General features: G+C 49.3%; 1 protein-coding gene across 1 annotated transcript; it reads right to left on the minus strand.

The window, feature by feature from the left end:
• Nucleotides 1–2,856: 2,856 nt before the first annotated feature.
• Nucleotides 2,857–11,018, minus strand: ZNF696 (zinc finger protein 696). Its single transcript, XM_012752915.2, has 3 exons — nt 10,731–11,018; nt 9,427–9,533; nt 2,857–6,564 (listed from the first exon to the last, which is right to left on the minus strand). Exons 2-3 carry the CDS (start codon nt 9,440–9,442, stop codon nt 5,477–5,479), a joined length of 1,104 nt encoding a protein of 367 aa, XP_012608369.1. The 5' UTR covers nt 9,443–9,533; nt 10,731–11,018; the 3' UTR covers nt 2,857–5,476.
• Nucleotides 11,019–15,208: the final 4,190 nt, after the last annotated feature.

Here is a 15,208-nt window from a genome sequence, read left to right on the forward strand (position 1 = left end):
TTAAGGGAGTTATATCAGTTTGAATGAAAAGGGAGTGAGCCAGTTCAAAATGAAAAGAGGCCTTTGGGTTCCCATATTTCTCCAGGCAGTAAACAGGCTGAGAAAGCTACTCAATTATAAATATGAACCATTTGATGTCTCATACAGAGAAAAGAGATCAGGGGCAGAGCCAAAATCTGAGGCAAGAAAAATGGCTAAGACTGTCACTCCCAGGGAAAATGGGGCCCTAAAGAAAGGCAAAAATTCTGCCCCCTAAGTAAGAGGACTTGGCAACATGTTATTGACTGACTTACAAAATTGCTATAGACTAGTGTCTGCTACATGTCTCCATCTCTCTTTTCAAATGGGAGAGTCCATTGTGCTTAGCCTGGCCTTGGCCCTGGTCTCAAAATTCTATGTTGGGGGAAGGGCAGATAATTTTCTTTTTTGGTTTATAGGTCTCTAGCTCAAGAGGCATCTCATCTACATCCAGAGCAGATGAAAACCATGAAACAATGGCTTTTGAGCCTGAGACAGCAATTGGAAGGGACTTATTTTATTTTTGAGACAGAGTCTCACTTTGTTGCCCAGGCTAAGTGAGTGCCGTGGTGTCAGCCTAGCTCACCTCAAACTCCTGGGCAACCTCAAACTCCTAGCTCAAGCAATCCTGCTGCCTCAGCCTCCCGAGTAGCTGGGACTACAGGCATGCACCACCATGCCCAGCTAATATTTTTTCTATATGTATTAGGTGGCCAATTAATTTCTTTCTATTTATAGTAGAGTTGGGGTCTCGCTCTTGCTCAAGCTGGTTTTGAACTCCTGACCTCGAGCAATCCGTCCGCCTTGGCCTCACAGAGTGCTAGGATTACAGGCGTGAGCCACTGCACCCTGCCTGGAAGGGACTTTTAAATGCCTTAACCACTTCAGTACAAGCGTCGACTATAGCTGACAGCCACAGATGAACATGCACAGCTGAGCATCGACTTTAGCTAACAGCTGTGATATGACTTTTCTAATTTTTCATTTTTCAAAATAAAATTGTGAACATTTAAAAATAATGTAATGAAAACATGTATGTATATGTTACCGATTCTGATTTACATTACAAGTAAAGCTGCCTATAAAGTAAAACAAGCTTTCAGTGCTTTAAAGCTTTCCTCATCACACAAGAGCAAAATGGAATCGTCGGCAATGCACAGCACAAACTATCATGTGGACTATGAGTGCCAGCTGTGGGCAAGGTTTCGAGGCCGGTGGGCGTAGCACCAAAGTGGTTAAGAAGGTGGGGCATATTTTGCAAGAGGAAGGAAAGTAAATAACATGGCTACAGAGTGGTCTGTGGTGAATTAAAAATGGTCACAGCCACAAACTGGGCTTGGAGGTGAGCACTTTTAATCCCAGTTATTGGGAGGCTGAGGTGGAAGGATCACTTGAGCCCAGGAGTTTGAGTCCAGCCTGGGTAAGAAGCCATTCTGAAAAACAGCCACAAATCTTGTAGTTTCTCCCATCGAATGGAGTCTATTTGTCCATCCCAGGAGTTTCCTTTGCTGTCATGGTGGAGATCCCCCTCACCACTTTTTTTATATTAAATTCCATTTACTGGATCCCACTTCTTCCTCTTTCTCAGTTTACTCCCTTGTTTTGGAGCTCCTCTTTTAGTAGGCTCCTGAAAAAATATTTCATGAAAAGTAATGATAAAAACTTTGGTGAGTTTGTATTATCTAAAAATACTGTCATAGTACCATTACACTTGACTGACCATTTGGGTAAGTATAAAATTCTAGGTTGCAAATTATTTTCACTTGTCATTTTCAAAGTATTCTTCCATTGTCTTCTAGCTTCCAGTACTGCTCTTAAGAACCTCCCTCAACGATTTGTGTTCCTTATCCTCTGTGTGTGACCTGTTCTAAGATCTTCTCTAATCACTGATTGTCTGATATTTCACGACATCATGCCTTGATGTCTATCTTCATTCTTTGTGCAGAATTTTGGTGGCTGCTTTTACTCTGGAGATTCACGTCTCTCAACTTTGGGGGAAAATTAAAATTATCTAATAATTTCATTCCCACCATTTTCTGTTTTCTTTTTCCCACTGGAACTCCTCCTGTTAGTCTTAATCTTTGTATCTCATCATCCACCTTCCTGTCTTTTCATTCTTTTAAAAAGATATTCTTGGCGGGGCGCAGTGGCTCACGCCGGTAATCCTAGCTCTCTGGGAGGGCGAGGCGGGTGGATTACTCAAGGTCAGGAGTTCGAAACCAACCTGAGCAAGAGCGAGACCCAGTCTCTATTATAAATAGAAAGAAATTAATTGGCCAACTAACACATATATAGAAATGGTGCATGCCTGTAGTCCCAGCTACTCAGGAGGCTGAGGCAATAAGATTGCTTGAGCCCAGGAGGTTGCTGTGAGCTAGGCTGACACCACGGCACTCACTCTAGCCTGGGCAACAAAGTGAGACTCTGTCTCAAAAAGAAAAAAAGAAAAAAGATATTCTCAACTTTACTTTTCAACCTTCTTACTAATTCAATTTTGGCTATCACAGTTTCATTTCTAAGATATCTTTTTTATTTTTCAATTGTTCTTTTAAAAACAATATTCTGGCTCAGGTGCAGTGCCTCATGCTTATAATCTGAGCACTGTGGGAGGCTGAGGCATGAAGATTGCTTGAGGCCAGGAGTTTGAGATCAGCCTGGGCGATATAGCAAGATCCTATCTCTACACAAAAATTTTTAAAAATTAGCTGAGTGTGGTGGTACATACCTGTAGTCCTAGCTACTCAAGATGCTGAGGCAGGATTGTTTGAGGCCAGGTTACAGTGAGCTATGACTATGCCACTGTACTCCAGCCTGAGTGACACAGCAAGACCCAATCTCTTAAAAAAAACACAAACTTTTCTTTATTTCTTAATAATACAGTTCCTTTTCAATCTCTTTGAGGTTACTAGTTATAATTTTGTTTACCTTTTCTTCATTTCCTGCAGTCTCTAGATCCTTTGAGTTCATAATTTTGTTTCTTTGGTTTGATTTCTTACTTGCCTGTTAGAAGCATTCTCCAAACACCTGGCGATGTTTCTTTCCATCCATAAAGAAGAGTGAAGAAGGTAATGGGAAGTTGTGTGTGGGCAGGTGAGGCTTGTTGACAACAGAGCAGCAGACTGGTTGCTTTTGAGGTTGGGAGAACCCCAAAGGTCAGCACTTTGTCTTTTCTCCGGGATTATTTCTTCCAGGGAAGGACCCGCCATACTCCTGTTATCTGTAGTTATTGAGCCCTTCTTGGGTTTTGCAGAGCAAATTGGCTTGCTTCTCACCTCAATGGGCAACTAAGTTTTTGGCCTTCTTCCCTTGGCTGATTCATGACTCCATGTGCTTTCTATCTTCATGTATATGGTCCTGGGTCACAGATTCCTCCTCGCAACCTTTGTCTTTTAAATAGCAACTCCACACAGTTATGTTTACAGTGAGTGACTATGGACATATTTGAATTTCTTTTTACCATCTTACTCTTTATTTGCAGTTTTTTCTGATTATTTTTGTTATTTCTTAAAAGACAGAAGTTTTTTGTTCATTTAAAATTATTGCATTTTTTATTTCTATTAGATTAGAGATGTATTGACCAGTTATACTCTTAGTAATTAACATATTTTAGATGAAAATATTAGATCATAAGTACTGAGTTCAAATAGACCATTGTTTTATATTATACTGTGTTTACCTCTCCAATTACAGATTGTAAGGTCCTAAGGGTAGGCAACATTCTTAAAATTCTTTTGCATTCCTTTAATGGACCCAGACCTCTGCATTATACGTAACATTTAATCCAGCTGTTGACTAAACATTTTGAGAAGCCAGGTCTGAAATCACCTCCCCCAGGCCTCTTCTAAGTTTCTTTCCCTTGCCCAGATCATCCTGTTGACTACTGTCTCCTATGCTATTAATAGTTCCTTGTATACACTTCTATCATTGGACTTTTTACTGGGCATCACTGTGATTCCTTTACTTGTCTTACACTCTAACCTGTAAAGTCTCAGGTGCAGTCATCATGGTAGGTATTTCCCCTAGAACAGTGGCAAAGCACTGGGACTAGTTACTAGGAAACATCAGTTGAAAGTGCGAACATATTGGCCATTTTCTTGCACTACCAAGAGCAGAGCGGAGTTCTACAAGCTGCACACTCTGAAATGACGTGAGAACATGCGAATCAGTGCTCTCCTCTCCTTCTAGCCAAGTCTTAGGGACTCTTCTCCGTTCCTCCCTTACATATTTTACTTATTCTTCTGTGGAGTGCCTAGTCTGTGTCCAGGGCTGTGGTAAAATAATCTGGCTACAAGAAACACACACATTGATGGAGACCAACAGTAGCCCATAGCTCTGATACATAGTAAAAAGTGACTCCTGACTTAAAAGTGCTATGGAACAGGCCGGGCGCGGTGGCTCACGCTTGTAATCCTAGCACTCTGGGAGGCCGAGGCGGGCGGATTGCTCAAGGTCAGGAGTTCAAAACCAGCCTGAGCGAGACCCCGTCTCTACTATAAAAATAGAAAGAAATTAATTGGCCAACTAATATATATATATATGAAATTAGCCGGGCATGGTGGCTCGTGCCTGTAGTCCCAGCAACTCGGGAGGCTGAGGCAGTAGGATTGCTTGAGCCCAGGAGTTTGAGGTTGCTGTGAGCTAGGCTGACGCCACGGCACTCACTCTAGCCTAGGCAAGAAAGCAAGACTCTGTCTCAAAAAAAAAAAAAAAAAAGTGCTATGGAACTAAAACGAGACAAACCTGACACATGGATAAATCTCCAAAACATTGAGCAGAGGGAAAGAAGTCAAACGTAAGAGTCTATTGTTCTATTTATAGAAAGTTCTAGGACAAGGAAAATGGATTGCATTGACAGAAACAACAGTAGTGGTTGCCTCTGTGGATAGGACAGTGATGGGACTCCTTAGGGTGATGGAAATAGTGTCTGGACAAGACGGTGGTTCTGAAGGTCAAAACAGGTCGTTCGTCACAACTCGTAACTGAACACTTCAGATCTATGCACTTCACCATATGTAAATGATACCTCAGGGAAAACCAAGTGCCATGGAAACGAGTTTCACTGCAGCTGACTGCGTGTGAAGAGTGAGGGTGGCTCAGGCGAGGCTCCACATGAGAGTGACAGGGGTGCAAGATACTGCCTGAGGCGACATACTGCCTGAGGTGACATGTAAGCAGCAGGCACCCAGGCCCAGGACCGGACCTCAAATCTCTTTTTTGGGAAAACCTGCTCTGGTCTTTGCACCCGTAACGCTTGTCTCTCCCTTGACTCCTTTCTCTTCTGACTGATCCTGAGCAAGGGCAGACAGACCCAAGGCTTTCATAGAGGCAAGAATTTAAATCACCCAGACGGCTTTATTATTTTCGGTACCACACATGGCACGAATATAGACCTCTGCCTCTTCGCCCACCCCTCAATCTGCTCACATGGCGTTCCACTCACATTCCCCCCTACACTGGCTCACTCTGCACCATGCACCCGCTGGTGCTGGATCAGATGGAAGCTCAGGCGGAACGCCTTGCCGCACTCTGTGCAGCGGAACGGCTTCTCGCCCGTGTGGATCCTCTGATGCCGGAAAAAGCCCGACAGGGCCCGGAAGGCACGCCCACAGTCGCTGCACTCGTAGGGCCTCTCCCCAGTGTGGATCCGGCGGTGCTCGCTGAGGAAGGAGCTGCGGCTGAAGGCACGCCCACAGTCACTGCACTCGTAGGGCCTCTCCCCGGTGTGCACCCTCTGGTGCTGGATGAGGTTGGAGCTCTGGCTGAAGGCCTTCCCACACTCCTTACATTCATAGGGATTCTCTCCATGGTGGATTCTCTGGTGCCGAACAACGTTGGAACTGTGGATAAAGGTTTTCCCACATTCGCTACATTCATACAGTCTCTCTCCAGTGTGAATTCTCTGGTGCTTGATGGCATCTGACCTCTGGCTGAAGGACTTACCACATTCAGTACATTCATAAGGTTTTTCTCCTGTGTGAATTCTCTGATGTCTAATAAGGTTGAAGCTCTGGCTGAAGGCTTTCCCACACTCCTTACAAACATAAGGCTTCTCCCCATTGTGGATCCTCTGGTGTCTGACAACATGCGAGCTGTGGATGAAGGCTTTCCCACAGTCACTGCACTCAAAGGGCTTCTCCCCAGAGTGGATGCTCTGATGTTTGACCACATCCGAATAGCACTTGAAGCTCCGGTCACAGGTGTTGCACTGATAGGGCCGCCCTTTCCAGTGGGCTCTTCCATATGCCACAGAGCCAGTGTTCAGAGTAACATCTGACTCAGGTACACCGTTCTGAGGGCCATTCTGCCCTCCAGTTTTCTCATGAGTGACCAGGCACCAAGGAGCATCTCTGGGTCTCTCTCCGGTTTCCTCATTTGCACCAATGTCAATAGACCCTAGTGCTCTGGGAAGCCCCTGTACTGCAGCCTCTCTATGGCATTCTCCTTCTGAAGCTTCCTGCTTTGGTGTCAACCCTGTGCTCCGAGCTAATTGCTCGATAGATGAGGCTGCATGCTTGGTGGCCTGTGTTAGAAAAGCAGTTTTCATAGCTGGAAAAGAGGTCAGATAGGTATGGTTTTAGGCATAAAAAAACTCTAGTACAACATAAACGCTGTGTGTGCATTTAAGAGGGCACTGGGAGTCAACAGACATGAGGAACAATGGCCATGAAGTCAGTGTATGGTGGCTGCCTGGCACTTTGCCTGTCTGGCTCCTACCTGGCTTCCCTCCCTGCTCCCTGAGGCCTGTGGTCACAGGCGTGTGCAAGGGGCTGCAGGAGGGCAAATAGACTCCTTCACTGTGCCTCCAGAAACAGGCTAAGCCTTTAGCCTCTGTGTGCCCAGTCTTGGGAGTAGAGGGGCCAGAAACACAAGCTCTGGCACTGCCTTATTTGCCAGCTGGCCAGGAATGCACAATGCACAGGGGACTGGCTGGTAGCAAAACAGAATGAAAGGGAAGCAGATGTTCCAGGAGGCACAGGAACAGAAGCACCTGGTGGTGTGTCCTGGTTTCACCTTCTTTCTCTGACTTTGGATTCCCTGAGACAACACTGTATCTTTAACAACCCCCACAACCCACCAAACTCAAAGGTCTTCTGTTATGTGCATATAAAGAGTCCTTATCTGGACAGAAGTTAGTACCAAGAGTTGTAAGCAGCATCCCATTGGAGGACTGTGGTGCTGGCTGGGCTGGGGGCCTCCCTGTACAGGCTAAGCACTGACGGCCCTTGTTGTTGGGCAGTGATGGCCCTTGTTTTTGGGCAGTGATGCAGCTGGTTAAATTCATTCCATTGGCTCACAGGGATGGACCATGTGGCCACTTAGAGGCTTTAGGGAGGTGGTGGCAAAATATTGGGGTATGAGAATATGTTGGCTGGTATCACAGCCTTCATGAGAGACAGGGACAGTTAGTTAGGAGGTGGCACAGTGGAGGACAGGGACTGCCGAGGCAAGCAAGTCAGCACGTGGAGGGAAACTTTTCTGCCTATGACCACCTGCGGCTGCTGAAATGAAGCAGTTAAATTCTCCACTGCACCCCTCAAGAATTTAGACTGTGCAGATATGACAGAGATGCCCATGTGGGTGCGCTGGGGGCAGGTACACCACCCCAGGATGGAGGAGAGCAACAGGCTCCCATTGGTGTTTCCCACCTACACCCTGGCACAGAGTATTCAACTGAGCAGTAGGAGGTGGGAGAGGCCTCCGTGTGGTGCTCAGAACAAAAGCCCCTTTGAGGAAACCCAAGCCTGGTCTTATGGTTTGGCAGACTTAGAGGTTCGAGAAACTGACTCAAAGGTCTTCAAAATCACATTGAGAGGAGGGCCACACACAACTGCTCATGCTCTCCTGGGTCAAGCCTTCAGGTCCTGAGCATTACGTCCCTCCTCAGGTGATCCCAGGCACCAAGAGGCAGCCCTGCACTGCCCAGCCCTGCACTAAGGGCTCCTTCCAGTGACAAACTCTCAGGGTGGCCCCAAGGGCCCCCAAACAAAACAGTGTCCTGTTGGGGGTATTTTTGCGCTCCCTACAAGGGCACATTTGACAATGTCTGGAGACACTTCTGGCTGTCACAACTGGTGGTGGTGCTACTGGTACCTAGTGGGCAGAGGTCAAGGATGCTGCTGAACATCCCACAGTGCACGGGGCAGCCCCTCAGCAAAGACTCATGTGCCCCAAATGTCCATGGTGCTGAGCTTGAGAAACCCTGACAGAGAAATCTTCTCAGAGGCAGAACCTGGGGCTGCCAGACCTTCTGCCCAAGAAACTCAGTCCACTGTCATCAAACAGATGCCCATGATATCTGACGGATCCACTGTTTACCCCACTCCCTTGACCTGCTTCGGAAGGCACAGTGCATGCTCTGCAGCAGCAGCCAAGGTATGTTTTCCTGTACTCCTTTTCAAAACGGGTGGTTTTAGTGTGATTAACTTGTTTCTACCACTCTATCTTGGCACTTGTCAGAATTACCATTCAGCCCGAAGCTGCAGGGCTGTGAAGAGCACCGTCTGGACTGGACCTGAACATGATGGAAGAAAACAAGGGAGAGGTGCAGCTGGGAAGCCCTGGGATTGAAGAGCAGCCCCTTGGCACTTCTGGGCTGTTCCCTCCTCACTGCTCCCTCGCCCCAGGATGAGTGTCTGTGCATGGACACGGGGGTTCCTCTGACCCCACGGGAGACTCAGCCATAGGTGTGTTGAGATGTGTGTATGTTCTGGGCAGCCACAGGTACATCGTCCTCAGGGTCTCACTGCTGAACAAGAATCATCAGAGTATGAGTGTAAAAAAGCTACAAATGCACACATTTCTCGGCTAAGAGAAGATGGCATTTTGTTAGTACTAGTTATATAAAAATGTGATAATAGCACCATAATAACTTAAAGTATGAGCCTGTAGCTTTGACAACCTTCAGGTGTGGCCTTAAATCATCAGGACAGAGGGAGCCTAGAGCCTGGAGCCTGAGAGGGCAAATGGCCCAAAAGCGGGAGGCTAGCCAGAACGTTCTCTCATAACACTGTCTGGTCACCTTCTCTGAACCTAGGGCAGCCGACACTGGTGGACCCTAGACAAGCAAGGCCAGGTATCAATATACTCGTCTTTAGAAGTCTTCAGGCTAGGAGGTGGGGGACCAAAGGAAGAGATTAAGACGCACAGTGTGTGGCCAGAAGAGTACCTGACACAGGTGGCAGGGATGCAGCAGGAAGAGGGAGGACAGTGGGTGGCAGGAGCCGTGCAGCAGGCTGTTGCTGAGGAGAGGATGGGGTGGGGTCATGCCCCTCAGCCTAGCTACATCCCTGCAGCAACCAGGCAGATGAATTTGGGGGAGCCCAAATTTCTATCCTGTGCCCACTTTCCTAAACCCAGGAAGTTCCTTTCCCAATGCCTCTGGGCCCAACTGTGAATGTGTCCCCTCACCTGTGGGGGTCTCCATCAGGGTATCCCTCTCCTTGGTGTCTACAGACCAGACCTGCGGACTCCACTTGTCACTCCACCTTGCAGAACGCCAGCAGTGGGAACGATTTCTGCTTAGGATAAAGAGAAGAAAAGGAAAAAAAAATGATGGTGAGTGCTAGGAAGAGGAAAAGTACAGGGTAAGGTCAGAATGCCTTTAGAGAATGGGCCCTGGAGGACCCTGAGGGAACAGCCTCTCCCAGCTGGGCCCACTTCTGTCACCAGCAATCAAGAAGATCCTGACTAAACAGACACCTCCAGAAACTGGTGTTCTATGGGATACCCCAGGCTCTTCTGCCCCCACAACCCTGGCCCCAGCAGATGCAGAGCACAGATGGACTCAGCCTCCTCCGTAAGCTGCCTGCTGTGGGCTTCTCAGATCGATGCCAAACATACCCAGCACCTTCAGTCCTCTAATGTCTAGACAAATGCCCATGAATTTTAAAATTTTCTTGATAATTATAAGGATTTCGATATAAAAATTAGAACCCCCCAAAAATAAGAACAAATGATTTGAATGGTGCAAATTAGGATTGAGGAATGATTTTTTCAAGCCTGGCATCAAACGTAAAGCCTAACAGATTTAACTAAGTAAAAAAATTTAATGTTAAATAACAAAAACAAAAAAGAATACTTGCAACATAAAGATTCAGATCTTTAATTGATAAAGACCTCTACATGTTAATGAGAAAGTACGAAAAATTGCCAAAGATCATCAACAGGTAACTCACAAAAGAAAAACAAGTGGGAAATATATTTTTTTAAGTCCCACATTATTTGCAATTAAGACATGTAATTTAAAATATCATTTTTTTACTCTGAAAAGTAGATTTCTTTTTGTAGGAAAAAATGGTTTTGTACATGGGATGAAACAATATAAATTCAAAACTTACAGATAAGGGTTATCTCTATCACTCATCTCTTTAAAAAGTTTATATGAATATCCAGTCAAAACCAACAGGGTATTGCTCTTGAAATGTTATCTACATGGATTTCCAAGTAGACCACAGGACTGTATACTGTCTTGGAATGTCCTCAGAAGGCTCTGTCATTGATCACGTAACAGAGAAAAAACCCCAGAGTCCGTCCTTTCAAATGGAAGAGGGAAAGACATAGGGACAGAAGCTATTCAAACTTCGTCTTCTTTCCTTGTGGCTTGTGGTCTCCTCCTCCTCCTCTTCCACCTCGGAAGCCTCCACAGCCTCCAAAGCCTCCCCGGCCTCTGCCACCACCTCTGAAAAGTAGATTTTTTAAACGGCTATACCTACCTGGCAGGGACTGGGGTTAGGAGGCGCTGCCGCTCTCGGCTGGAGAGAAGCCCCCGCGGCCGGTCACAGGGGTCCGCAAACGAACAGCGGGTGCGCGGGCCGTCTCCTCTCCAGCCGCCCGCAGCAGCAGCCCGCCGCCAGGAGAGGACTGGGGTGGACGGCACACAGCAGACGGCGCAAAGACGCCTTGTCCAGGCCACACTCGCGATTACCCGCCCCAGCCTGGCCAGCCGCTCACCAGTCCCGGCGTGCCGGAAGCCCCGCCGGCCCCGCCCCCGCGGCGCGGGCACTTCCGGTGACGCTCTGGGCCGCGGGAGGATTGCGCGTTCGGCTGCCCAAGGGGCGGGCAGGCTCTCCGAGGGGTCGGTGTCTTTGCTGGGTCTCGCGCCTGGAAGGCGGCGCCCGCAGCTCACAAGACCTCAAGCCGTTGTGAGCCCTGCAGGAAGGCGGGGATCCTCCGGAGCACGAGGACGCTGAGGTGTGGACGGGACCTCCCGCGGGCACTGCGTCCTGCGGCTTCTCTGCGAAGCGGATGCTCTGGCGTTTCACCACGGCTGAGAAACCTGGCTGCACCTGTCGCGGGCGCTGCGTCGTGGCGGGGTTTTCTCACCTCTGGGTCTCCCTTGAAACCTCTCATTCTCAGCCCAGGGAGCTCCTGGAAACAGCTCTGACGGTCCTCAACAAGCTTTCCCTTCTCTGGAAGTCTCTTGCTCTGGCGTCTGCCCTGCCACCTGCGCGTTCCTCAAGCTCCTTCCCTCTCCTCGTCACTGGACAGGTTCGTGCATTCCCAGCGGGAACACTGCAAAGTGAGGTGTCATCGGGGTATCCCATTCGGAGATGCCTGGTGTCCGTCGGCTCTTCTCTATCCAGTGATAATTTTGATCCTGTGGTCACAGTGTTGCCTGGTTTTCCACTGTGTACTTAGTATTTTCCCCTTGCAACGAATAGACTATCTCTGAGGAGAAGAGTGAAGGCTGAAGAAGCGACCTGCAGTAAGGAATCCTGAGGAGACTTGGCACAGTAGGCAGGATATGCTCCTGCGACAGGATCCGCGCCCGGAGGGAACAATGCCACGAAGGACACTAGTAAGAGAAGACGGAACTGGAGTTCGGGCGTTGGTAAGGCATTGTCTCCCCATTCTAGAACCTGAATTTGATAACTGCACTGTTTTCTAAGAGATTATCTCTGAGCACAGGAAGTATACACTCAAGTGTTGTGGGGCCAAGGGACATATGTATACAAACCATTCTAAAAAGATTAGGGAAAAACTTAGTATAGATATTAAAATTAATGTGAACAGGAACAATTTGACTTCCTATTGAAGAAAATTAAGAGTGTATTTCTTCCATGCTGTGTGAAACTAGTGTGATTTCTTCCTTCTTTCTATTCTCCATTTTCCAAATTTTCTACCATATACTCTGCTTATATAATAGCAAAAACGAGTTTTGTCAAAAGTTTTATCAATAATGTGAAGTCCTGACAAGCACAAGTAAAATAAGATATTTATAAGCTTGTAAAAGTGTGGGGAAAGGCTGTTTCATCTAGACCCCATAACAGACTATAAATCAAATGCAAGTATGTCCTCAGGTGACCCAGTGAATGCCAGTGAACTAAGATGGCAAGTGACCCTCCTCTTCAAGGCTCCCGTTTCCCAGTTCACTATCACAGTATGTGTTGCTTTGGATGCCCAGCTGTCACTTATTCACACTAAATCTGTGCTGGCTTTGCTTTTCCAACAGATTCAGGATGCATTTGAGGGGACCTGTTGTTTGGCTCTGTTCAAGACCCCTCCTCATGCAGTCTGTTAACAGCACCCCCTTCCAACTGGGGTGGAAAAGGCTCCTCCACCTCTGTTCCCACCGGATCATTCTGGAACTCTACCCCCTACAGGATGGGGTGTGGCTCAGTCTCTCTAGGGTTTTACCCAGAAGCTGAGAGTGAGAGTCCTCAAGATCCTCCACAGCCCTGGGCTGAGACAGTGTTAGGACAAGGCCAGTCAGCATTGGAGACTGAGGCCACACACAGACTTGAGATGAGACAGAGATGAGAATCAGGAGCTGACAGAAAGGCCACGTGGTCTCTCACAGGGCTCTGGTCCCAACCAGAAAACCTGGAGCTGCTTGGATTCCTGAAGCTCCTCCTCCAATCCTGGGAGCTGCCTCAGAGCCCCCCCCCTCATGTGCTGCCCAAGACAGTGCTGAGGAGTGTTCTGTCACTTGCAGCTTTGCTTTGGTAGGGGTCTGCCCCACTCCAAAGGTCCAGGCCCCAGGGGGCTCAGAGGGCTGGCAAGTCCCTAGAGGACCTGAAGAGGCTCAAGTGATGCCAGGCAGGTCTGATGGGCTCAGAGTGGAGGGCCAAAGCCCCATTCACTGGTCTGTGTCCACAAACATGCCATGTGGTGTCTGTCCCCAGTGTGCCTTCCCCAGTGTGCCTGCCACCCCCACCCCCAGGTAACTGGGCTCCTGCACCTGCGGCTCTCACCCACCCTACCCTCAGCAACTCCTGCCTGCAATCTTCTCCCTTGAACACTGCAGCAGTACACACTTCTGAGTACACACCCAGCACATGCTGCATTTTATTTGTAACAAATTATATAGAATTACAAAACACATACAAAAAGGAAAACACTTAAAAGGAGTGATGGAAAAAGTGTAAGTATAAGTTTCCCTTTTCTCAGCGAACATTGTTGGTGTTCTGAAGACTTGCTCTTCCCCGGCAAGTGGTATTCCCAGCACTCAAGTCTGATCTTGAGGCGCTTCGCTCTCTGGAACTCCCCACTACCTACTGGACACAGTCCGGGCCCCTTCCCACCGTGCCAGATGTCACTGCCCCCTTTCCAAAGACGCATCCCCTCTCTCCCCACCCACCAGAACCGGAGTCGCCCCCTGGTCCCGGCCGCCCGGGCCCTCCTCAGACCCTGTGGCCCGCAGCCCGCCCCCTCCGGGCCCCTCTCACTCTGGGCGCTGCCCCTGCTCTGGGGACTGGGGAAGGCCTGCTGCAGGGCGGCGCGTCTCACAGCAGTTCCTGGAAAAATATAAGTTACCTGGGGCACAAGTCTGCGCACTTTTTTGTAAAAGGCTACATAGTGAATGTGCCTGGTGCGGATTAACCATTTTTTGTTTGTTTTAATAACCCTAAACACCATTGCTGCCTGAAGGCTCTACGAGGGGCCTGGTGGTGGCGCTGGCCCAGGGTTTTCGCCAAGGCTTTGCTGGAGCGCACCTCGGGCGCTGGAGGCCGCTTCTGAGCAGGTGTTTGGACGCTCAGGGCCTCGGCTTCCGAGGAGCAGGGAGGGACAGCCGCGCCGCGCCCCCGCCGAGGCCTCGGAGGGGGCTGGCTGGCTGTGCCAGGTACCCTGCACCCCCCGGTGCTGCAGGGAAGGCCCCGCCGCACTCGGAGCAGCACAACGCGCCACAGCCATTTGCATGTGAGCCCGACCGCGCGCCCGCAGTCCCGCTCTCGCAGGGCCCCTCGCCGCGGTGGGAGCGCAGGCGCTGCGCTCAGAGCTAGCTGTGCAGAGGTCTGGCGGCACGCGCAGGCGTTTCCCACGTCTGACCTCTGCCGAAAGCTCTGTGGCACTCGCCGCGCGCCCCCCTGGGGGCTCCAAGCTGTAGGCCACTCTCGGGGCTTTCTGATACCCACCGGCTCCGAAGGGCTCCCTCCCGCATAGTCTTCCTGGCGGGCCACCAGGGGCCCTACGAGGCTGGCTCTGCTCCGTGGCGCCTCTTCCCCGACAGTTGCCTGGGGTGCGGCAGCGCAGCTTGCCTCTGCGAGCTCTGATGCTTCCGCAGGACCTGACCCCGTGGCTCGGCCTTGGGCGCTCTCCCCAACGGTCGCCCTGGGGTCCTGTCTCTTCCTCAGGGCCTGAAACCAGAAAGAGTGGCAGCAAATGTCACCAGACTGAACCAGAGAACGGAGAGACCAAGAAGACAAGACCAACTCTTCAACGGTGGCAGGGAAAGGAGATCAAGATCTCTGTCTGATGGGAGGGGTGGAGGGATTCTATTTTGGGCAGGTGGTACTCAGTGGGGGAACTATATAACTGAGAGACTGAAAAGGCGGTGGCCTTTAGAACTATTTCCATGAACCTATACACCTGACACATTAACTTGCAAAAATATTACACTGGATAAATTACAAATGACATCTCTTTAAAAAAATTAAAAGAGCTCAGAGAAAGGATACTATTGTTCAAAGAAGAGATTGTAAGTCAAAGTAGAGACCCTGAGCTAGCAGGGCACAGAATAGGGTAGGAAAGGTGTCACAGGCTCCCAGCAGAGAGCAGGAGCAGCGCAGGGCCTCGCCAGGCACTGTCTCCTGGAATCCAGGGCTCTACCCTACAGCTCAGGAACTGAGCTCCGCCAGCAACCTCACCAATCTCAGACAGGACCTCGGGCTCCAGTAGAGAGCACAGCTGGGTCACAGCTGGCCTGCACCTGATGAGGCCGCGGGCAGGGACCCCAGCTAAGCTGTGTGCA

This window comes from Microcebus murinus, chromosome 7, assembly GCF_040939455.1.
Source record: "Microcebus murinus isolate Inina chromosome 7, M.murinus_Inina_mat1.0, whole genome shotgun sequence".
NCBI lineage: Eukaryota > Metazoa > Chordata > Mammalia > Primates > Cheirogaleidae > Microcebus > Microcebus murinus.